Raw genomic sequence first — 25,100 nt, forward strand, 5'->3', positions numbered from 1 at the left:
CGGTAGGGCATCATCTCTAGCGAGATTAGTTTGGCAATGTGGGCGTTCAAAGCCAGTGTACGCGGATGAGAGGATGAGTACTTTCTTGTCCTACTCAGAGTCTCTGGTAGGGTGACCTGGACTTGAGAGCTGCAAATAGTGGAACTAGCGGTGGACATGGCGGACTGAGAGAGGGTTGGTGATGGTGTTGGTGGTGTTGCTGATGGCCTATATTCAGTCGTTCGTAGCAATAACATTGTGATTCCATGACTGCTTTGCCCTTGTGACGACACCTCGACATTTGCTGCTGGTGGTGTGCTAACCGGTGGGCTTACAGTGGGGGAAGCGATGTAGCGTTGCTGACTACCTTCATTCGGAGCAGGTGCACATGTGGTATGTGAGGTTTGGTAGTCCGTCCACGCTTGTAAGTGCATGGTGGTTAAGTGTCTAAGCATGCAACTGGTATTCAAATTTCTCAGATTTTTCCCTCGGCTAAAGGTCTTTGCGCACTTCTTACAGATAACCTTTGCCTGATCATTAGGATTTAGTTCAAAAAAAGTGCCACACTGCACTCTTCCTACTATGGAAGACATTTTGAGACCTTGCACGCTGTGCTAATTTGACCGTCAGGCCAAGCTGTCCTGCAACTCTTTTGGTTTTTGGTACACGTTTTTGGACTGCTACGGTCATGCCAGATAACAGCTGTTGCGATGTCGTTGCCTGCTGCGGATCCTTCTCCTCCTCTTCTGAGCTATTGGCAGCGGCACCCTCTTCCCCCAATGGATGCCAATCTGGGTCAACAACTGGGTCATCCATCACCTCCTTTTCAATTTCATGTGCACCTTCCTCTGTGTCACCGTGTAAGGTGGTATAGTATGCGGGAAGGGGCACCTGAGTTTCATCAGGGTCTGATTCTGCCTCAGTACACTGCGAGGACAATGTAGTGCTCTGAGTGAATGTACCAGCAGAAATATCTAGCAGTGGCTGTGCATCAGTGCACTCCATGTCAGATTCATCTTGGACTGGGGAATTCACGATTTGACTTGCTAATCCAGGCATGGTATGTGAAAAGAGCTCCATGGAGTAATCGGTAGTATGGCCTGCCACATCCTTCACTTTTGGTAGGGGTGAAGGACAGATGTAAAGGTGTTGTTCCTGACCAGGAGCCTCTACTGACGACTCAGTGCTTTTATTTTTTGAAACTTCAGAAGAGGAGGCGAGAGAGCTGGAGGCTGTGTCAGCAATGTAAGCCAAAACTTGTTCCTGAAGCTCTGGCTTTAAAAGTGGTTTACCTACTCCCAGAAAAGCCTTTGAGGCCTTGTGGAGCCAGACAATGACGCAGGCTCAACACCTCCTGCCTTAGGTGCTATTGTGCTTTTGCCACTACCAACAGATGCAACACCACTACCACCACCATCGGGACCAGCTGGCAACCCCCGCCCACTTCCATGGCATCTTCCACCATACTTCCTCATTTTTGTGAAAATGTACCCAAAATACCGCCAGCTATATGGTACTGTAAAACAAGGTAGAAGGTGTATCTACTATTGGTAAGAATTTGAATCTCACTATAGATTTGAGGACGCAGAACTGTTGTCTCAGGCCCAGGAGAGATTAAACCTCAATGTAACAGGCTGAAATTGGATGGTGTATGACAAGGTGGAGGGTGTCTATAGGATTGGTGAGAATTTGAATCTCACTAGAGATTTGAGGACGCTGAACTATTGTCTCAGGCCCAGAAGAGATTACACCTCAATGTAACAGGCTGAAATTGGATGGTGTATGACAAGGTGGAGGGTGTCTATAGGATTGGTGAGAATTTGGATCTCACTAGAGATTTTAGGAGGCTGACAATGATGCTCTCAGTCCAAGTATGGACGCAGGCAGCCTAATTAGCAGGACTGCTGCACACACAAAAGGGTGGAAAAATGAATGCTTGGTAACTGTGCAGAAAAGAGGAAGAAAAGTATTTTTGCTATTAAAAAAGCAGTTTGCACAGCAGTGTGCAAACAGCAATGCAGCTATCAGGGAGCCTTATAAGGCAGCCTAATAACCAACAGAGCTGATGCACAAAAATAAAGCCTCCCCTGTCACTGCACACAAAGTGTTGTGTTGTAAGTGGAAATCGCTAACAGCAGAAGCAGTTTTTTGGTTCTTCTTCCCTGCCTAATGCTCTCCCTTTTTCTGTATCAGCAGCAGCAACCTCTCCCTAATGCTCAGATCGTCAGAAGTAAGATGGCGGTCGGCGTTCACGCCCTTTTATAGCCCCTGTGACGCCACACAAAGCCAGCCAATCACTTGCATGCCCTTCTCAAAGATGGTGGTGACCGCTGCCCATGTCTTCGCATTGCCCACAGTGTGCGTCCTCCATCATTGGCTGAAAAAGGGCGCTGGAAGCATCTTTTGAAACGCGACTCTGGTGCTCTGGTCGCCGACCTCGTGGCCGACCTCACGCTATGGTCGGGTTTCGTTTCATGAAACCCGACTTCAGCGAAAGTCGCCGACTTTTGAATATGACCGACCCGTTTCGCTCAACTCTAATCATAACCTTTGTTTTATCAGACATATCTCAACCAAATTTACAGGACATCTAGGATCCGCAGCTATGACTTCTCTATGAACACAAAACGTCTGATGCTGGATTACCAACTGCAGGAGAACATTTGCTAAGTAGATAAATTAAAATACCTGCAATTAGTACGAAAGATGGTCAAAAATATTGAAATGGACATTTAGGTAGGTATTTATATTTACAGATGACCTGGTGATAACACCCCTGTGTGCAGTCATGAGCCCTTAATAAGGTGAAGCTGTACTTTGCCTAAGTAAAGCTAACCACGCTCTTATATCTACAGCTCTGGCAAAAATTAAGAGACCACTTTCTTTTTATAGGTATATTTTTGAGTAAAATGTAAATTGCTCTTTTATTCTATAAACTACTGACAACATGTCTTCGAATTTCCAAACATTAAATTTTGTATTTATTTTCAGAAAATGAGAAAAGATCAAAATAGCAAAAAAAAAATGCAGTGCTTGCAGACCTCAATGCTAAGAAAACAAGTTCATAATCATTTAGAAATAACAATGATTTAACTCAGGAAGAGTTCAGAAATCAATATTTTGTGGAATAACCATGATTTTTAATCCCAGCTTTCATGCGTCTTGGCATGCTTTCCACCAGTCTTTCACACTGATTTTAGGTGACCTTATGCCACTCCCGGTACAAAAATTTAAGTAGTTCTTCTTTGTTTGATGGCTTGTGACTATTCATCTTCTTCTTGATTACATTCCAGAGGTTTTCAATGAGGTTCAGGTCTGGAGATTGGGCTGGCCATGACAGGGATTTGATGTGGGGGTCCTTCATCCACACATTGATTGACCTAGCTGTGTGGAATGGTGCATTGTCCTGCCGGAAAAAACAGTCCTCAGAGTTGGGTAACATTGCTTGAGCAGAAGGAATCAACTGTTTTTCCAGGATAACCTTGTATGCGGCTTGATTCATACATCCTTCGCAAAGATTATCCTGCCCAATTCCAGCCTTGCTGAAGCACCCCCAGATCATCAACGATCCTCCACCAAATTTCACAGTGGTTGCAAGACACTGTGGCTTGTACGCCTCTCCAGGTCTCTGTTTAACCATTAGACGACCAGGTGTTGGGCAAAGCTGAAAATTATATTCATCGGAGAAGATTATCTTACTCCAGCTCTCTATGGTCCAATCCTTATGGTCTTTGGCAAACTTCAGCCTAGCTCTCCTTTGCTTCTCATTGATGAAAGGCTTTTTTCTAGCTTTACATGACTTGAGCCCTGCCTCTAGGAGCCTGTACTGCTCTTGCCGTGCACTTCACCCCAGCTGCCATTTGCCATTCCTTTTGTAGGTCACTTGATGTTATCCTGCGGTTGCTGAGCGACATTCGAATAAGATGACGGTCATCCCGGTCAGTAGAGAGTTGTTTTTGCCCTCTGCCGGTCTGTAGCTTTATTGTCCCAATGTCTGCTGCTTGACCTTGTTGTAATGGACTACCATCTTAGAAATTTTAAGGATGGAGGCAACATGACACTCACTGTATCCCTCTGATGGTAAAGCCAGAAATGAGCCCTTCTATTCCTCACTCCAGACTTTTCTTTTCAACTCCTTTGGCATGGTTAAAAGTTTTTCTTTCATTTCTAGCACTTGTTTTGCCATCCAGCTTGTCCTATTGCACGAGGATTGTGAACACCACAGCAGGGTTTTTTTATACTCTCCTTCGTTAAATAAGATTTGTTTCAGGTGATCACCTAATCAGAAGCACATTAAGTAGAATGAGGTGTACTCTGATGGGAACTCAACTGACACTGGAATGGAATGGCTGTCAGACATGTAGAGAAGCTGATTTTTATAAAACTGTGCAGTGGTCTCTAAATTTTTGTCAGAGCTGTATATATTTGCCCAAATCCAATCACTATTCCAATATTTTCTTGCATTTTGGGACTCTTTATTTAGAGGCATTTGCTATTTGTTTGGAAATGCTTTGTCAATGGATTTTGTACCATTTTTGGTTGTTTTTTGGCAACAAAGACAGTCATTCTTTCAAACACTTAATGAATCTGTTCCGATGATTCTGAGGGTCCTGCCATCTGTGCGGAGCCCTGCTCTATGTCATTATCATGGCACAAAAAGGACGTATCATGAATAAAATCAAATATGTAATTCAGACCCAAGTTGTGATCCCAACAATTTATTAATTTATTCCCACCCTGAGAGCATATATATATATTTTTTGCCTTACTTACTTTTTTAACCTTAGCTTCCTTCATTTTGTCTAAAGCAAGCATTATTTTGTCAGCTTTGGCTTTTGAATCTTCTTGGTCCTAGAATAAATAATGTGAAATAAAATAAAAATTAACATAAAGTGAAATAATTTTCCCCTTTTTGGCGAAACTAAACATATTACATAACATGCAAACTATGGCATATCTTGAAAAACAACACCCGTTAAGAAAAAAATATTCAACATTATATAATATTATATCAGCACTTCCCCATGAGATTGTAAAGTCTGCTACAACTGATGCTTTCAGTTCTCTTTATAAAGACTCGCATCAGCCGTGTATGCAAAACATGATAATTCAGGAGCCCAATGGGGAGCACGTGATGTCTGTCTGTATCAGTGGTAGTGGGCAAATTGTGACTTGGGCTGAGTCTGAATTCCCCTGCATAACTACCAACAGTTTTCAGATAAGGTGTACAATTTTGGGTTTGTCCCAGCCCAAAATAGGAAAGGTTTGTGAAATCTTTACCCTAAAATGGGTGTTTATTCTCAGGTTGTGGCTTTCTTAGGTCGGTTGTGACAGTGGGCAGTAATAGGGGCAGGAATAAAATGTCCCTATGCTCCCAACATTAATCTTAGTAATTATGCACATATATTGACTCATAAATCACTAATATAAGTTTGAAAAATATTCAGAATTGAGAGTCCTCAGTGGTTGATACCTTTTAATGGCTAACTGAAAAGATGGTAACAAATTGCAAGCTTTCGAGACTACTCAGGTCTCTTCATCAGGCTAGACTAATACAAAATCTGATGAGTTACATTTATACACAACACAGCACAGAAATAATGCCATAGGTAAGACAAGTGATGTGCAGTAGAACTATCATTATGGAAGAGGGATAAACAGTTGTGGCCATAAATATTGGAACAGTTCATAGATAAGGAGTGTGAATGTTTTATGGTCTGGTTCTGTGTTGTGATGCCCCCATAACGTCTGAGGAGCAAATTAATTGGTGTAAAAAGACTTAAATCCACGCGACACATTCATTCCTGCACTGAGTGTGTCAAAGATTGTCATGAATTTATACTCCCAGACTCTTCTGTCTTTCTGAGATTTGAACTTATCTTTTAATACCAGTAATTTCATGTCCATGGTGTTGTGATCAGGGATACAATTTCCAGACCCCCCACTACTGTGTATTAGGCAGCCTCCAAATCTAAGAAGCATCATTGTCAGAAACTCCCTGCCCTCTCCAACAGCTACAGGAACCTTTCCTTGCAACCAGAAAAAAAATGTAAAACCAGTCCATTTATAATGACCACGGACAAGATAAAGATCCCCAATTCACATCAGGACTACAAGATACCAGGTACTTTCAGCTGCATCACATCTAATGTGGTGTACCTATTTATTTCCAAGATAAGGAAAAAAAGATGGACTGTGAAGTCAGCTCACCACTGTGTAGACTCCTCGTTAGACAGCTGGCACTCAGCACGATTCCATTGAAGCAAACATATGTAACAACAGGAGGGAAGGATCCAGTGAGAAAATAGCAGTCTAAAAAATAACTTTTAATCCATTATTTAAAAACATGGATGGCACAAAGTTGTCAGGCAAAAAAACACATTGTTGTCAGATCAATGTGTTTCGACTTTGCAGTCTTCGTCAAGATCTATGAACTGCTCCAGTATTTATGGCCACAACTGTTTATCCCTCTCCCATAATGATAGTTCTGCTTTACATAACTTGTCTTATCTATTGCATTTTTTCTGTGCTGTGTTGTGTATAAATATGTGACACTTCAGATTTTGTATTAGTCAATGCCTGATGAAGAGACCTGAGTAGTCTCGAAAGCTTGCAATGTGTTACCATCTTTTCAGTTAGCCATTAAAAGGTATCATCCACTGAGGACTCTCAATTCTAAATATTTTTCTGTCTACTGGCTAACACGATACAAACATGTATATCTTTCCTGTAATATAAATTTGGGAACATGCTCTGTAGATGTATGGTGGAAGTGCACAATTACTTTTTGGTGCAGGCTTATTAGTCCCCTAATAAGACTAATTAAAAATATGTGAAGAAAATATAACCCCTAATCCTCCCCCCCAAAAAATATAAAAAATTAAAATCACATCCCTTTACCAAAAACTAAATAGGAAAATGTGCAAAATAAAAAAAAGCTAGCATATTTGGTATCCCTGTGTGATTAGTTATCCTAACAAATAGCATCTAAAACTATTTATCTCATAAGTTGAGAATAAGAAAAAAAATCATAATGGCAGAATCACTATTTTTGGTCATGCTACCTCCTCCCCGAAGAGTAGAATGAAAAGAGATCAAAAAGTTGTACTGACCCCAAAATGATACCATCAAAATCTATAGCTCGTCCTACAAAAATACAAGTTCTCATGCAGATCTATTGTCAGAAAACTGTAAAAGAAAATTAAGCTTCCCAGGATATGGCAACCAACGTCATTTTTTTAAAGCAGTAAAAAAAATTGGTATCATTATACAATAAAGTTACCAAAAACGAGACCAGAAAAAATGGATTTGCTGGATTTTTTCAGTTCTATTCTACTTGGAAAATTTCTATAATAAAATGTATGGTGCCATTCAATGCTACAACCCATCCCATAAAAAAACCAAGTCCTTAAAACAGCTGTGTTGCTGGAAAGATGGAAAAATTTAAAAACAAAAAGCTGCATCTCAAGAGGCTTAAACTGGACAACCCCTTTAATATATGCAATCCAATTTATTAAGCCTTACTCGAATAATAATGGCACTTACTATAGCCAAAATAGTTGCCCTTCATAAAGATGCCCTCCCTTGTCCTTTATTTTATCTACCTGAGTTTTTGGTTCTTCAGGATCTGGCGGTGGAGGAGGTAGATCCATTTCCCATGCATTAGGTGGTGGTGGCGGGAGAGAAGACAGGTCATCCATGGAACCAGTGGCCAAATTATCTGTATAACTGAGATAACAGTAGTTTGCGGAGTCTACATTAGGAAAGGGAGGCGTGTAGGTATGTTTCAGTTCGGCGTCTTTGCAGTCGGCCGCAAGATCGGCCATGAGAGCGTCCAGATCATTGTCTTCAAGAGCATTAAGTGACTCTGCAAAATAATCAGAAATAAGTCAATTTCATCTACCAATTTCTCAATATTTTTTTTCACCACTTAAATAAATTTTAAAAAAACTAAACTTTGTCATCCTTTCATTTGTACTGACCCGAGTAGTCATGTTGCGTGGTTATATTTATGGCAAAATGAAACCCCCCAAAAATATTATAAGTCCATTAAGTGTGTAAAAGATAACGCACCATTCAAGTCTTTGAACCCAAAGGAAAAGTTCATCTCTGTTTCTTTGCTGATGGCTTCCATAGGAGGGTCATTTTCTATACCCAGGCTCTAAATACAGAAAAATGGACACAACAAACTTTAGACAACGGTACGCAACTTTGTGGAGTTAGAGATCTACCGAAGCGATGTAGAAGTTACTAGATATGCACTGATAAAAGGCTTTTAGACAGACACGTGCTGTACTACTTTAATCATTGGCTTGATGCCCATAACCATATGAACAAAAAGGAAACCCATAAGAGGGTCAGCGCTGGATCGTGAAACATAAATAGGGTACCAATATAGCACAAATATGGTGATAGTTTCCGAACATATACTGTACTCAGGGGGAGCAGCGGGAAAAAAAATAAGTGCAAAAACTGATCACTTTTGACCTGGTGACAGGTGCTCTTTAAGAACAATGTGATTGTGAGCCTGGAATGGAGTAGTGAGGACAGACAATGGTCACATTTGTGTCATGGCCTCTGTTCCCAACAGAAACTATGATACAGCTGCAGATCTATTGTACTGTAAATCCATATGACTCCCCCCCATGGACAATTGTTGATTTATAAAGGGATCTATCCTTGTTGAAAATAGGGGGGGAAGCCAGCACTGCTTAAGGTTAGAACGCATAAATTGAAGTGCATATGCACATAATATCCAGCTGTATTCAAAAATGAGATATTTGGCAAAAAAATTGATCAATTCAATTGAGCCACCCCGCCGCGCCAATGCAATCTCATGTGGGGGGTCCTACTCTACATTTATAATAAATACTGTGCCATTACGGCCTCCTAAGAGCATGACCACATCAAGTGCAATCTGTACCTGAACATTGCTGGATCGCTCCCATGAAGCCAGATGAAGCAAGTGCAGATGAAGGCCAACCAGGTCTGAACACAGACATATCAGGATTGACCTCCACACATTGCCAAACCAGCAAACATAGATGAAGGGCGATATTGGCCCAGACACAGGTGCACAATTAAATAAAGCTTGGGGCAGGGCGGGGCTGCCGTGTGTGTGCACAGCAGCCTAGATCCATCATAATGAACACAGAAAAATTTATAGCGGACATAGCCAAGCGTGCACGGCAGCAGTGGTGGTGAGCCACAAACCAACAACAAGAAAATAGGGGGGAAGCCAGCACTGCTTAAGGTTAGAACGCATAAATTGAAGTGCATATGCACATAATATCCAGCTGTATTCAAAAATGAGATATTTGGCAAAAAAATTGATCAATTCAATTGAGCCACCCCGCCGCGCCAAGGCAATCTCATGTGGGGGGTCCTACTCTACATTTATAATAAATACTGTGCCATTACGGCCTCCTAAGAGCATGACCACATCAAGTGCAATCTGTACCTGAACATTGCTGGATCGCTCCCATGAAGCCAGATGAAGCAAGTGCAGATGAAGGCCAACCAGGTCTGAACACAGACATATCAGGATTGACCTCCACACATTGCCCAACCAGCGGCGGGGTGGCTCAATTGAATTGATCATTTTTTTTGCCAAATATCTCATTTTTGAATACAGCTGGATATTATGTGCATATGCACTTCAATTTATGCGTTCTAACCTTAAGCAGTGCTGGCTTCCCCCCCTATTTTCTTGTTGTTGGTTTGTGGCTCACCACCACTGCTGCCGTGCACGCTTGGCTATGTCCGCTATAAATTTTTCTGTGTTCATTATGATGGATCTAGGCTGCTGTGCACACACACGGCAGCCCCGCCCTGCCCCAAGCTTTATTTAATTGTGCACCTGTGTCTGGGCCAACATCGCCCTTCATCTATGTTTGCTGGTTGGGCAATGTGTGGAGGTCAATCCTGATATGTCTGTGTTCAGACCTGGTTGGCCTTCATCTGCACTTGCTTCATCTGGCTTCATGGGAGCGATCCAGCAATGTTCAGGTACAGATTGCACTTGATGTGGTCATGCTCTTAGGAGGCCGTAATGGCACAGTATTTATTATAAATGTAGAGTAGGACCCCCCACATGAGATTGCCTTGGCGCGGCGGGGTGGCTCAATTGAATTGATCAATTTTTTTGCCAAATATCTCATTTTTGAATACAGCTAGATATTATGTGCATATGCACTTCAATTTATGTGTTCTAACCTTAAGCAGTGCTGGCTTCCCCCCCCTATTTTCTTGTTGTTGGTTTGTGGCTCACCACCACTGCTGCCGTGCACGCTTGGCTATGTCCGCTATAAATTTTTCTGTGTTCATTATGATGGATCTAGGCTGCTGTGCACACACATGGCAGCCCCGCCCTGCCCCAAGCTTTATTTAATTGTGCACCTGTGTCTGGGCCAACATCGCCCTTCATCTATGTTTGCTGGTTGGGCAATGTGGGAAGGTCAATCCTGATATGTCTGTGTTCAGACCTGGTTGGCCTTCATCTGCACTTGCTTCATCTGGCTTCATGGGAGCGATCCAGCAATGTTCAGGTACAGATTGCACTTGATGTGGTCATGCTCTTAGGAGGCCGTAATGGCACAGTATTTATTATAAATGTAGAGTAGGACCCCCCACATGAGATTGCCTTGGCGCGGCGGGGTGGCTCAATTGAATTGATCAATTTTTTTGCCAAATATCTCATTTTTGAATACAGCTGGATATTATGTGCATATGCACTTCAATTTATGCGTTCTAACCTTAAGCAGTGCTGGCTTGCCCCCCTATCATCTATCCTTGTTCCCTTACAGTTTCTGTTATTTCTACAATAAGAATAGTGTTGCATGCTGTGATTCACTCCATTTTTGCCATCAAAAGAGTGAACAAAATATTAACTGTAATACTTCTTTGTAGAGAAGCAGTAAGTAGAAAAAGCAGAAGCAGAGCATCAGCAAATATTCTGGAAGGTAGGAACAGAAAACTCATTGGCATAAATTCGTCAGAAACATGGCATTAGTTGCTTCGGTTTCAGAAAGTATCAAAAAAATCCAAGTTGGTAGTATAAAAATAAAAAGATAAAATATATATATATATATATATATATATATATATATATATACACACTGCTCAAAAAAATAAAGGGAACACTTAAACAACAGAATATAACTCCAAGTAAATCAAACTTCTGTGAAATCAAATTGTCCACTTAGGAAGCAACACTGATTGACAATCAATTTCACATGCTGTTGTGCAAATGGAATAGACAACAGATGGAAATTATTGGCAATTATCAAGACAACCTCAATAAAGGAGTGGTTCTGCAGGTGGGGACCACAGACCACATCTTAGTACCAATGCTTTCTGGCTGATGTTTTGGTCACTTTTGAATGTTGGTTGTGCTTTCACACTCGTGGTAGTGGTCGCCCTCCCAGGGCTGTGGGGTACTCGGTACTGGGCCGGTGTCAGGGGAATGTGTCACAGCAGCGGTGACCCAGTCCGTGGCCCTGGGCACCCAAGTAATGGGGGAATGTAGTTAATGGAATAAAATAGTTCGTGACGCCACCTGTGGTGCTCGGCAAGGGAGGTGTTAAGCCGACGCTGCATGCAGATCCGCTGGGACTGATGATAGGGTGCAGCAAGGGTGTAAAAGCTCCCCACAGGTGAAGCTATAGTCCCAGGGCAGTCTAGATGTGGTTGGCATGGGGATGTAGCAGTGCCGGAAAGGTAGGAAGCAGACAAGACACAGTGGGGTGCAATTTCTGTACCTTTACTTGATAACTGAAGTCCAGGGTCCTGATTACAGATTGTAACGGAGCAGGCTAGCCTGGAAGCAACTCAGGGATTCTCTCTCAGCAGACGGGCTGTGCAGTCTCCTTCGTAACGCTGGCTTGAATGAAGCACTCCAGTACTAAGTTACTCTGAAGTTCTTCTTGTCAGATGTTCCCAAGAACCTTACTTGCACGGCAGACAGCTGTAGCCTCTCTCGGCGACTCCCTTCTCCGGAGTCCTGGCTCTCTATCCAAGCTGCTGTTGTGCCTCAAGTCTTAGATGGGAGTAGGGCATTTACAGCCTCCTACTCCTCTGGTATCTGCTGTAGGACCATTAGTGCCTGTGCAGCCGTGGAGACCAGGCTCCAGTTCTTGCGCTCTCGCTGCGAGGGAGCTCTCCTTTCCTAGCTCAACCTCCAGCAGCTCTCTACACATCTGCACACTTCACCCTCCGCAGACTAACTGACTACCCCTTCCTCCTGGCCCTCAGAGGACACTCCTCCCCTTAATCCTGGTTCAGAGTTCCCCCTGCTGGCCTGGAGTGGAACTGTGTTGCATGTATGGATTGACTGCGAGAGAGACCCATCATTGCCTCCAAACCTGGCATTACCCTCCCCTGGAGGAAGGCAAAGCCACTGTGGTGGCCATACTCCTGGGGGCACCACAGTAGCATGAGAAGGTCTCTACAACCCACACAAGTGGCTCAGGTAGTGCAGCTCATCTAGCATGGCACATCAATGTGAGCTGTGGCAAGAAGGTTTGCTGTGTCTGTCAGCATAGTATCCAGAGGCTGGATGTGCTACCAGGAGACAGGCCAGTACACCAGGAGACGTGGAGGGGGCCGTAGGAGGGCAACAACCCAGCAGCAGGACCACTACCTCAGCGTTTGTGCAAGGAGGAATAGGAAGAGCACTGCCAGAGCCCTGCAAAATGACCTCCAGCAGGCCACACATGTGCATGTATCTGCACAAACGGTTAGAAACCAACTCCATGAGGATGGTCTGAGTGCCCAACATCCACAGATGGGGTTGTGCTCACAGTCCAACACCCGCAGCTGTTAGGGGCACATGGCAGCTAAACAAATCTGCTGTCATATGTCGGAAAAGCCACAATGATCATAGGTATGTGTGGATAAGAAAGGGCACAGAATTTCAGGAAAAGAACCATTAAGCCTGGGGATTGATAAATCATGCTTTGGGGTTGTGTTGCAGCCAGTGGCACAGGGGAACATTTCACGGGTAGAGGGAAGAATAGATTCAATGAAATTTCAACAAATTCTTGATGCAAACAGGAATTTTGTAAAAAAGCTGTAAATCTGTAAAAAAAAGCTGAAGTTGTAAAGATGATGCCTTTTACAGATGGATAATGATCCTAAATACATGTAAAAATCCACAATATACTACCTCTAAAGGCACTAGCTGAAGGTTTACAATGGCTCTCACAGTCCCCTGATCTGAGCATTATTGAAAATCTATGGCTAGACCTCAAAATAGCAGAGGATGGAGGACGACCCAGGAATCTCACAGAACTGGAAGAATTTTCCAAGGAAGAATGGATGAAAATCCCTCAAACAAGAATTGAAAGACTCTTGGCTGGTTACAAAAAGAATTTACAAGCTGTGTCACTTTCAAAAGGGGGTGCTACTAGGTACTAACCATGCAGGGGGCCCAAACTTTTGCATTGACCCATTTTCCTTTTGGTAACTTTTAAACCTTTAGACCAGCGATCATTCTATCTACCTTGCTTAACGGTTCAAAACACCAGTAATTTTGACCAGGAGTGCCCTAACCTTGACATGCCACTGTACTGTTTTTGCATATGGTCATTCTTTGAATTTTGCTCGCCCCTGGATTGGACCACCACCAATCAGCAAGTTATCACCTGTCCTTTGGAAAGGTGATCACTTGTTTTAACTGAACAACCTTTAAATTGAACATATGCCCCCTACGAGAAATAGAGTTTCTCCTCTCCTTACCATTTTTACTTGGTAAGCTGAGATTCCTCTGTGACAGTTTATTATTTGGTGTCCTGCTGAGCAGCCCCATCTCACACCTTACCAGAATTGTCTATTAACATAAAGTGATCCTGACATTTGCTCACATCTGGCATATGTAGACGTTCAGAATATCAGCATGTTTTGGGATGTTTTGGCAGTGTCCCTATTGTTTCAAACTGAATTACTGCTCAGTCTACCAATGTATATTTATGTTGAAGTGCCAGAGCTGTGTAATTGTTAGTAACTGGTGCCTAAGTTTGGTGCATGCACAATCATACATACAGTGCTCAGTGCCACGTGTATACATGTGCTCAGAAATCTACAAAAATTGCAATACAGAGACTAGATGCCATACACATCAATCTGGAGATGTTCCTATAAAAGGGCAAGATTTGCTTCTTTGGGTTACGTGTCCCTTTATCAGGTCATCTCCAGTTCGAGGCTCCGTTAATTTTTGCTAATTTTTACAGAGTCTCCGTGGTTTACACCAATCTGTGGCTTCGGGATTCATTCCTGTCAACTGTGTGCGTGGGCAAGAGTCTCTCTTATCTGTATCGGTGTCCACAGGACACTGTGGTAGAGCAACGACCCATGGGCTAGACTACTAGTCTCCAGTGCGGGCGCGCATCGCAATTCATAGTCCTGGCACAGGTGGGCACAATGACGTCCCTATATCACTCCACCCGTACTTGTATGAAAAAGTAAATGAGTCAGCCGATGGGCTTGTCAGGACTTGGGGTGAGGTGAAACATATATTACATTATTGTAATTTTTATTCTGGAGCATTGTTACTTTTAAACATGCCCTCTTGTGTTCACATTATTATTTTGTGTGCATTATTCATTTTTTTTATTCAGGAAACACTTGGGGTTTATTACTTTTTGAGAGGACTCATGGCATTGTGTTTGTTATGGGAATGCTCATATGACATTATTACTTGTTAAGGGGGCACTTCAGTTGCAAAATTATTTTGGAAAGTGGCATTATCACTTTAAAAGAGTCATTCATTCCATAACTACTTCATAAGGGGGCACTTTGGACATTATTGTTCTTTAAGGGGTCACTGAAAAAATAATTTATAGTGGGGCACTTTATAGTTTGTTATCATTTGAGTGCCTTCGTCTCGACTTCGAGTCACGGTGATTTGATGGATGAACACTCTGTAGGAAGATCGATCTTGTGCAGGCGTAGATAGTTCCACCAAGGTCTTCTCCACCATTATCTTGGTGGTTTGAAACCATCGGGTTGCTGGTCTTCCTCTTCGCCTTGGTCTTCCATTCTTCCGACCATAATGTTCTTCTCCAGTGATTGCTCTCTTCTTATGATGTGTCTAAAGTAGGCAAGTTGAAGCTTGGTAATCCTTGCTTCGAGTGACATGTCGGGCTTGATTTGTTCTTCTTGCCATCAATGGTGTTGATAACATTCTTCTCCAGCACCAAATTTAGAAGGCGTTGATTCTTCTTCTTTATAAGGGGGCACTCAAAGCATAAGTACTTTATTAGGAAACACTTTGACTATTAGTACTTTAAAGGGAGCATTCTGGAATTATAGCTTTCAAAGGGGAACGCAGGGACTTCTACGATTTCTTGCATTGAATTTGGCTTCAAAAATTTCTTAGAGCTGATGGTGGTTCTCAAGGTAAGAAAGCTTCGGACTTGCTGCTCTATACAAGTTCTTGCAGTCCTAATTGGTTTTCAAGTATTTTGCTTGCTCACAATGGTAACAATGTGTGTTGACATATTCTTGATGACATTTTTAAATCATTTGGCCTGAGTTTCGAGTAAATCTGTGTTCATGGAGCTGAGATACAGCTACTCTTTACAGTTTGCTCCTATGATGTCACACGGATTTTTCCTCGCACAATCGGAGAGGATGCCAAACAGACTGTACCAATTTATTTCCTTTGAAATCCCCTTTGTCAATATTTATCCAGTCTGGAAAGTCTCTACATGTAAGTGAAGCAGTCAGGGTGGGATAGGAACAAATACGGGATTGTGAGGGGCTTTTGCCTGTCTTCCAGATTGTGCATTTCTACCATTGATTGAACTCACCTGTGTTAACAGGTCCATCTCCCCCAACAGGTTACTAAACATTTCATCTATTTCTTCACAGGTCTGCTCCATCTGAAGAAGAAAATATATACCAGTTACATGTATTCATGCAGTAATCATGTAATCTTATATTTCATCTTGTAATAGGGTAAACACAGAGAAAAACACAAAAATTAACATGTGAATGAGGCAGTAATAGAAGAACATGATGTTTTGGAGGAAAAATGCTCTGGACACACGAGGTGACTTTAGATTTATAATATGGTACAGTGAGGTTCACCACTCAGAGTTTTTAAGGTCTTTTTCTTAGTGCATTAGCTTTTAAAACATATGGACTAGAGATGAGCAGATCACGTGAAATTCGAACTCACCAACTTCTGCCACATTTTTCCCTTAAAATTAGATTCACGGTAAATTAATTTGTACGAATATCAATACTGGAAAGGTAGGAAAATACATTTGAGGGAGAGGAAAGAGAGAGGACCTTGCTGACCATAAGAACGTACACTCTACAAGAGAGAGGACCCTGCTGGCCACTGAACATAAGAGCTTACACTCTACAGGAGAGAGAGAGGACCCCATTGACCATAAGAGCTTACACTCTACAGGAGAGAGAGGACCCCACTGACCATAAGAGCTTACACTCTACAGGAGAGAGAGGACCCCACTGATGTTAAGAGCTTGCACTCTACATGAAAGAGAGGACCCCGCTGACGATAGGAGCTTACACTCTACAGAAGAGATAGACTTATCCAGTGATTCTGGACCTGTTAAACAACTCTGCCGTACAAACTGTGCTCCACTGGGAACCGCTGATCTGTGATAGCCCCGGTACTGACCACCACTGTACAAGGTATAATAATTCCATAGATGTCATAGCTGCAGGGCATTAAGGGGAGGCCTGCACGGCCATGTAAAAGTATGTTAGTCCACTCTCTAATGCTTCAGCAATGTGCAAAATGGTGCTGGGCAAGTTTTCAAGTTTTTTTTGCAAACTGTGAATAGGATCTCTAAATGTTCAAATTTGCGTGAAATTGCAAATACTAGCAAACTCACTAGAACTTGATACTCAGCTGATCGTTTAATTCACCTCTAATTTAGACATCTCCGGTGGCACAAATTTTTACTAAAATACATTTACTTATGTCTTCGAGCATTTTTACAATGTTGTTTCATCAAAAGTTTTAAATTGTTTAGCTTCCACAGCCTCTGTGCTTCACTGCCGAAGTTGAATGCCGAATGCATAAACCTTGAATCTATCAGTGAATGTGATCTGATGGCAGGGTCTCTAAAGCTAGGTTCTTACTCCTACAGTGCTCTCCACTGAGCACTACATTGGGGTGTTTTTGTTGGAATTCTCAAAAAACAGAATTCCGTCAGGAACCTTGACAGAACCTCAACAGAGCCATCCACTTCAATGAAGCCGACAAAAGCCACTTTGGAAGCTGTATGGCCTCTGTCCTGGTGATTGTCTTTTTTCAGTTGTGCACAAAAATGGAACATATTCAGTTTCTTTACTGATCCAGTGAAATATTCGGGAGTTGTGATAATACTACATAGCCGTAAATTGGCACAGTATTCAGAATGATTGTTTTTGGTTCTGCAGCTAATTTTTTTTGCCCACAAAACCATTAACAATCAATCAGTAGATTGCACAAATTTAGAGGAAAACCGAATCTTGGCTACACCTAAGGCCACATTCACACATTCAGTATTTAGTCAGTATTTTACATCAGTATTTGTAAGCCAATGCCAGGAGTGGGTGAAAAAATACAGAAGTGGTGACATGTTTCTATTATGCTTTTCCTCTGATTGCTCCGCTTTTGGTTTTGGCTTTCAAATACTGATGTAAAATACTGATCAAATACTGAACGTGTGAACGTGGCCTCAGCCACACTGTGATCACTGCTTGTGTCTCCAAACTAAAGCACTTATAAATCCAAGATAACCACAGGATGCTCCTCATCTGCACTAGAAATTTTTCTACATCTGTATCAGCGAAGTTGTCATCATTCCCCCATATGTTTTTTTAAGGCATGCAGAATTATGGACGAGGGGGGGAAGCAGTCATGTGTTTCTGGTGATGTGCATATGGCGCAGAATGCTTTGCTTGGGTTTTGCTTTTGTATTTCTTTTCCAAACCTTTAAAGTTATGACAAGACTTTATGAACTTCACGTGCTTAGAAAAGTTAATATCGTTGACCCTTAGTGTTTCAGTTTACGATAACACATGAAAATAAAATGGGCACCTGTATTTGTTAGTCTTGATACTGATCTTCACTAAAGTATGTAAAAAATAATGGTTATTTACATGTAGGTTCAAAAAGCCATCATTCATAAGAGACTACGCGATGCTTTCTGTAATCGTCGTCTGTGATCAAAGCCATACAGTGCCGGTTTGTGGAGAGAAGCTTTAGAGACAGACTTCAACATGTGCTTACCATTAAGTCTTTTCTGTTTCCAAAATGCCGTCTTCTCAGTGGTCCATTGTACTACAAATAAGTCACTTGTAAAACATTATTAGGGTGCTTACACTCTGCGCTCTTGTACACGCTCAGTGGTCCTGTTAGGGCTTGCATTTGAACCTCCTGCAGTGGTGTCTACAGGGTCAACGTCGGAACTGTCGTGCATCATTTTTGGGAGATAGACCTACTAGAGGTGGACACTCAGAAGTAGTAGACTGCGTGTCACGCCGTTTTGTTTGTATTTGGAAGCCATATTCAAAATATAAAAATATACATTCTTTATTGAGATATAATTAAAATCACAAGCAAAAAACAAATGAAAATATAAAAAGTGGGCACTGTAAAAATCAGCACAACAAGAGGTAAGATAAAATAGGGTAACAAGATAATATATATCTTTCTTGAAAAATACTGATCCAAATATAGATAAATATATACTCATTCAAAGACATGCCAAGATTTTCAATATAAACAGTAAATGCAAAAGTGCAAATGTGCAGGGAATAGCATGAAAAGGCATGGTAAAGGAATGAAATATCAATTGGCCAATGTGTACCTATGCAAAATGCGGCGAAAAGAGATAAAGTGGACAGTATATTACCTCAAGTGGTGGGCAGGAGGGTCCCCGACGCGCGTTTCGCGGCTGCTTTCTCAAGGGGCGCCTCTTGGATGATTTAGTATTGAAGCTTTCTTTTGCCTAGGCTTTTCAATTTTGATTTTTGTTTGTATTTGGTTGTCGGCGTGACAATGCATGTTTTTTGCTTTAACCCCTTACTCCTTTCCCCCTAATTGAGCTGGGATACTGCTGGCTTTTACCTGTATGGAGCCTGCTCAGTTCCCTGCTCTGCTGCTTAGCTGCACATGTGGTGTTAGGTCTTTGCTCTGCTGCTTGACCATTCACATGTGCGGTCCCTGGTCGCCGCTGTGGAAGCTGTCCACGGGTTGTGAGGTCATTTGCAGCTGGTGCATGACTTTCTACGTGTGTCTAGGCTTGCAGACAATGCCAGGTGCTCTAAGCTGCAGTTCCTGCACTGATTGTGCTGCAATGGTTTCTGTGTGTGCTTAGGGCGTGCGCAGCCACACCTTCCCTGCTTTTATCAGGGTTAGTGTGTGTACTTGAAATGCTGTCCCTAGCCAATTGCTGAGGGGCAGCCCCTTTATAAACTTACCCTACCCTATGGGCAGGGCCAGAGCTACTCACAACTCACAAAGCTCCTGGACTTTGCCATGTGTGTCTCGTGTTTGTGTTCCAAAATCAATTTTGGAACAAATCAAGCCAGATATGTCACTCAATGCAAGGATCACCAAACTACAACTTGTCTACTTTGGACAAATAATACTAAGAGAGCAATCACTAGAGAAGGACATTATGGCCCAAAGAATAGAAGGAACAAGTCAAAGAAGAAGACCAGCAACCTGGTAGCTTGATATCAAGATAATGGTGAAAAAGACCCTGGTTGGCCTATGTGGGCTTGTATAAAATCGATCTGCCTAGAGGTTGTGATGTAATTATCACCTGAGCAATACTAAGGAAATCCTGAAAACATTATCTGTTGGTGGGCCTTGAGGATTGGAGTTGGGGAACCCTGCTCTAGAGAGATCAGATAAAGGTATGTTCTGGAATGTTCAAGTGTACAATGTGACCTAGAACGAACTGCCACCATTGTACGTAATATGCCCTGTAAAAGAGACAGCATAATAATCACCCAATAATCAAGCAAAACTAACTTTTCTTTTATTGAGCAATGATTCAGCTTTGAAGTAGTCAATCAGCGCTCATTAATGGACCAATATCAGCTCATCGGAAGATATATTTACTGTCAAAAGGTGTTGTGTGAAAAATAAAAGACAAAAATCTCCTGATCGACTATTATAGTCTGGAACCCACTACTCCAACCACAGAATACAAATTTACATTCAGAACACTAATAATTGCCTTTTTCTGCAAGATTATCTTGGCATACTGATAAAGTGTCCATGAGGCTGACAGAGTTGTACTTCGAAGTCTGACGTAGCCGCCTGTTTCTTTTAAGACGGTGTTTGACTTTAATCCTACAGCCTGTTTTAAATGTCTTCTAGACAAAAATCCCATCTGTCATCTGTACGTACCATTGCATTTCCTCAGTATATCCACAGCGTTTGCCATGCACAATGCAAAAAAGAAGATTGTTAGCACTACAGACTTGTAGTCTGTTGGATTGCTAATTTCAGCGAGTTCCATATGAACATTTTAATACTATATACCTAAATCTGGAAATCTATTTTGTAAAGGAAGAAGATATGCATTTGAAGCATGAACAGATGTAGCAGGGCGTAACCCGTCATTTGGGAGAATGCATTGTATATAAAGGTTAATTATATATACGCACACACAGTACCTTGAAAAAGTATTCATACCCCATGAACATTTCCACATTTTTTCAGGTTTCTATATTGTATCAGAATTTTATATGATACCAACACAAAGCATCAAGTATTTGTGAAGTGTAAAGAAAATAATACATGTTTTTCTAAATATTTTGAAAATATAAATCTGAAAATTGTGACATGTATTTTGTATTCAGCCCCGTGTAGTCTGACACCCCTAAATAAAGTCTTGAGTGACCACTTGCCTCTAGAAGTCACATAATTAAATTTAGTCCACCTGTGTAATTTATTCTCAATATAACTACAGCTGTTCTGTGAAGGCCTCAGAGGTCTGTGCGATACCATTATGGATAAAATAGCATCATGAAAACAAAAAAACACACCAGACAGGTCAGGGATAAAGTTGTGGAGAAGAGTAAAGCAGGGTTTGGTTATACAAAAATAGCCCAAGCTCTGAACATATCATATAGCACTGTGCAATCCATCATCCAAGGAGTATGGCACAACTGCAAACCTAGCAAGACATACTCATCCACCTAAACTAAAACCGCAAGCAAGGAAACCACTAATTAAAGAAGCAGCCAACAGTCCCCATTATAACTTTGGAGGAGCTGAAGAGATCCATTGCTCAGGTGGGAGAATCTGTCTACAATACTCCTCAAATTTGGCCTTTATGGAAGAGTGGCAAGAAGAAAGACATTTTTGAAAACAGCCATAAGAAGCCCCGTTTGCAGTTTGCAAAATGCCATGTAGGGGACACAGTGAGAATATGGAAGAAGTGCTCGCTGATCAGATGATACCAAAGTTGAGTTTTTTGTCTCAATGCAAATTACTATGTTTGGTGGAAAACTATTTCTGCACATCACCCTAAAACACCATCCCCACCATCAAACATGATGGTAACAGGGAATGCTTTTCTTCAGCAGGGACATGGAATTTGGTTAGCATTGATGGGAAGAAGGCTGGAGCTAAATACAGGGCAATCCTGGAGGAATACCTGTTCGAGCCTTGCTAACGACTTAAGACTGATGCATAGGTTCACCGTCCAGCAGGACAACGACCCTAAGCATACTGCAGAGCTACAATGGAGGGTTTAGATCAAAGAATACACATGTGTTTGAATGGCCCAGTCACAGTCCAGACCTAAATCCCATTGAGAATCTGTGGCAAGACTTGAGAATTGCTGTTCAGAGACACCTCCATCCAATATTACTGAACTCAAGCGAGTATGCAAAGAAGAATGGGCAAAAATGTCAGTCTCTTCATGTGATGCTTCAGTATGAATCTACAATATGCACGTGCCAATAAGAACAAGGTAAATCAATGCATGAGCAATCACATTCCTGAAAATCTCATATAGGAGAATATATTTAAGGTTTGGGATTATTCACATCAACTTGTTCTCGTATCAGGCACGAACAGGTGTGTCCAAACTTTTGACTGGTACTAAATTGTTCCATTACATAGGACTACACATAATTTGCACATGACCCGTTTATGATTCCAAAAGCCTCTACTTGTTTAGAAGTTTAATTTGGCACCCACAGAAGAATATGGAACCATGAGGACAAACTTTATTTTGATCTATTAAAACCATTTTGGCTTGATAGAGGAATTTTTATTCATGTATCAAATGTCGACACGAAAAAAATCATAGCAAGAAATAGATTTTTCCAGAATTCTGATGAAACTCGCTATTTAATGCCTAAAGGAGTGTAAAAAAAAAAATTGGATCCCGTACGGATCAACCATATGGCATCTGTTCTTTACGGATACATTGCAATTCTTTAAAATGGGAAACTGTATTTAGACTCATAAGGTTTTATTTCTGACTGGTATAGAAATGTATGACAATACAGATGGAAAAAAAACTTTAGTTTTTTTCTGAATGAAAATTGGACAATTTTGTGTGATGTGAGCATTAGAGTGACAACTTCAGTTATGATTTCAGTAATACAGTACAATACCATAAACTGTCCTCCCAATGGACAGCATAAAGAAATATATAAAATTAACTTTAAAAAGCGGTAAAATTAAAAACTTGGAAAAACAGTAAAAAAAAACCCAATAACTAGGCAAAAAAGGTGCAAATGCAATAATAAAACAGGCTCATGGTCTTAATGTGAGCCCCCAGAAGTGTAAATTTAGGTAGAAGAATATTTACACATATGTTCGTCTGTGTATTGTTCTCCTGTTTGGTCTTCCCGGGGTCTGGACATCATTGGCAGCCTCATTACTGAGCATTGATCAGGAAACTCCTTATGAAATTTTTAGTACTAGATCAAAAGTGAACTTCATAATGAGAATAATACCAAGTGTTTGAGGCTGCCACCTGTTCCCTTCCGCTTGGAATCGGGGTGACATAATCCCAATGATGTCACCTCTGTATTTTCTTTTTAGGAGGAGAATTACTGATTCTACTAAAGATCAACCTTCCCTAAAATCACATGTAGAAGAATATGTAGGTCCAGTTTGCGGTTTGGTATGTAGCATAGGAACCATAAAACGTAAGTTTTAATGTACGAAGGCACCAACAAACCAAATATATGACATAAACATATAAAAAAAAATGCTCACGGTGAAAAAATATATTGGGGGATCTCACCAGTTTCACTAGACATCTCCCTCGGAATGCGGTATAGGAGACAGGGATCAGTAATGTCGATCAGTCCCTATAGTCCCTGTCCTGCCCTAATGCAGGACTCCCACTCTTACAAGGGCAGTACCCAAGTGTGGCCCTGCAATAGTGAACCCCAACCATTCCCTACGCGTTTCAGCCTTTTCTCATTGGCCTCTTCAGGGGAAATTTTTAGCAAGCAAAGTAAGTATACAAATACAAGCTAGTTTAAGGTTCACTGGAAGATGTTAGGAACACATTAGGTGCTATCATGTTTGACATGCCCTTGCCTGAGCTACTAGTGCTACTGCATTGCTCAAGGAATCTATCTTGTATTTATATACTTACCCCGCTACTAAAAATTTCCCCTGATGAGGCCTATGAAAAAAAGCTGAAACACGTAGGGAATGGTTGGGGTTCACTATTGCAGGGCTACACTTGGGTACTGCTCTTCTTAGGGCGGGAGTCCTGCATGCGGGCATGACAGAGGCTATAGGGACCAAACTCCTATACCGCCTTTCCCCCCCAATATATTTTTTTTACTGCCCTGGTTCATTGTGAGCACTTTTTGCATGTTTATGTCATATATTTGGTTTATTGGTGCTTAAAGCTTTTTATCCCTCATACTTTAAAAGTTAAGTTTTATGGCTCCTATGCTACATACCACTGAGCCTTGGGAAAGGTCCAGAGGGACCATATTAGCCTCAGTTGGTGGATTGGGAATATTCACAACTTGCTCTCATATTAGGCAGAAAAACATGCAAAACCCAAGTAAAAAAAGATGGCTGTTTAATCCATAGAAAGTAGAGTTCGAAACCCCTGGACCTAAATTTAAAAATGTAAGACCCCGGGCAATCACACTGCATAGGAAGCATAGTGGTTCATTAATTAGCACTAGGGTGCACTTATAAGTTGTGCAGAGGTAGCTGGTGCATAAGAATTCACAAGTTTTATAAGTAACACATGGAACATGTGGGGTCCTATAACAAATTTAGCAAATATGCCCAGGAACTTCAAAGCACTCCTCTAATGCCTCGCAGCAGAGTTCAGAATTGACCAAGGGCAACATCTTCATGTTGTCTCAATGGTTTTTTTCTGGATGCTCTAATTTCCTCCCAACACCCCGGAAACACATTGTTCTCCTACGTGGCAGAGAGGCCTTTGCAGCAACTGCGGCTCATCCCGTAGCTACATTACTCAATCAACATCCGATGGTCCTGGTAGTCTGGCACACACACAATATAGAACCCTGTTTCTTAAAGTCATTAAAAAGGCTGTCTGGTCTAAAGCTACAAGTCTGCAGTTACTCTATGTGACTGCAGACTTGTGAATCCTCACATTGCGTTCACTGCATGCTGTGATGATTCCCTGGTGACTGCAAGTATGTGATATGCGTGCTCTAGGCCACATTTCTAATTGTTGGGCTCGGCCTCGCTCATTGCAAGCGCATTGAATGAGGCCTAAAAAAGTCTAGTCGGAATGTGTCTGGGAGTATGCAGATCACATACTTGCGGTCACATGACCGCCACTTCATGCCCTGGCACTGGTGAATCCTCACAGCGTGCAGCGGGTGTGATGTGACGATTCACAAGTTTGCCGTACAGTGACTGCAGACTTACATGCTCTCAGGGGACAGCCCCTTTAAATTAAAATAGAAAAAAAATCACATAAAATGAAATAAAAACAAGTTTTTTTGTTCACAAAATCTTAGTAAGTGAAACATACTTTTTGTAAAACACAGCAAATGATTTATGTAACTGAAGCTATTCACATAGGGCAAATAGCTCTAAAAATACGCATATTAATCCTAACTTAAAGAGCACATGTCAGTCGCCATGAATTTGTAATTTTTTACCTTGTGCA

At 41.6% G+C, this 25,100-nt stretch overlaps 1 protein-coding gene across 2 annotated transcripts in view; it reads right to left on the reverse strand.

Annotated features, from left to right (window-relative positions):
• The window catches only part of APBB1IP (amyloid beta precursor protein binding family B member 1 interacting protein), a 148,178-nt gene that overhangs the window by 67,204 nt on the left and 55,874 nt on the right, over nt 1–25,100 (reverse strand). For both annotated transcript variants that reach the window (XM_073581766.1, XM_073581765.1), the window contains exons 2-5: nt 15,789–15,860; nt 8,053–8,140; nt 7,584–7,846; nt 4,753–4,830 (exon numbers count right to left, since the gene is read on the reverse strand). In XM_073581766.1, the coding sequence (XP_073437867.1) occupies nt 4,753–4,830; nt 7,584–7,846; nt 8,053–8,140; nt 15,789–15,860 (501 nt within the window). The remainder of the gene's footprint in view (nt 1–4,752; nt 4,831–7,583; nt 7,847–8,052; nt 8,141–15,788; nt 15,861–25,100) is intronic.

Source organism: Dendrobates tinctorius, unplaced genomic scaffold, assembly GCF_039654945.1.
Source record: "Dendrobates tinctorius isolate UK_male_01 unplaced genomic scaffold, ASM3965494v1 ptg000070l, whole genome shotgun sequence".
Taxonomy (NCBI): Eukaryota; Metazoa; Chordata; class Amphibia; order Anura; family Dendrobatidae; genus Dendrobates; species Dendrobates tinctorius.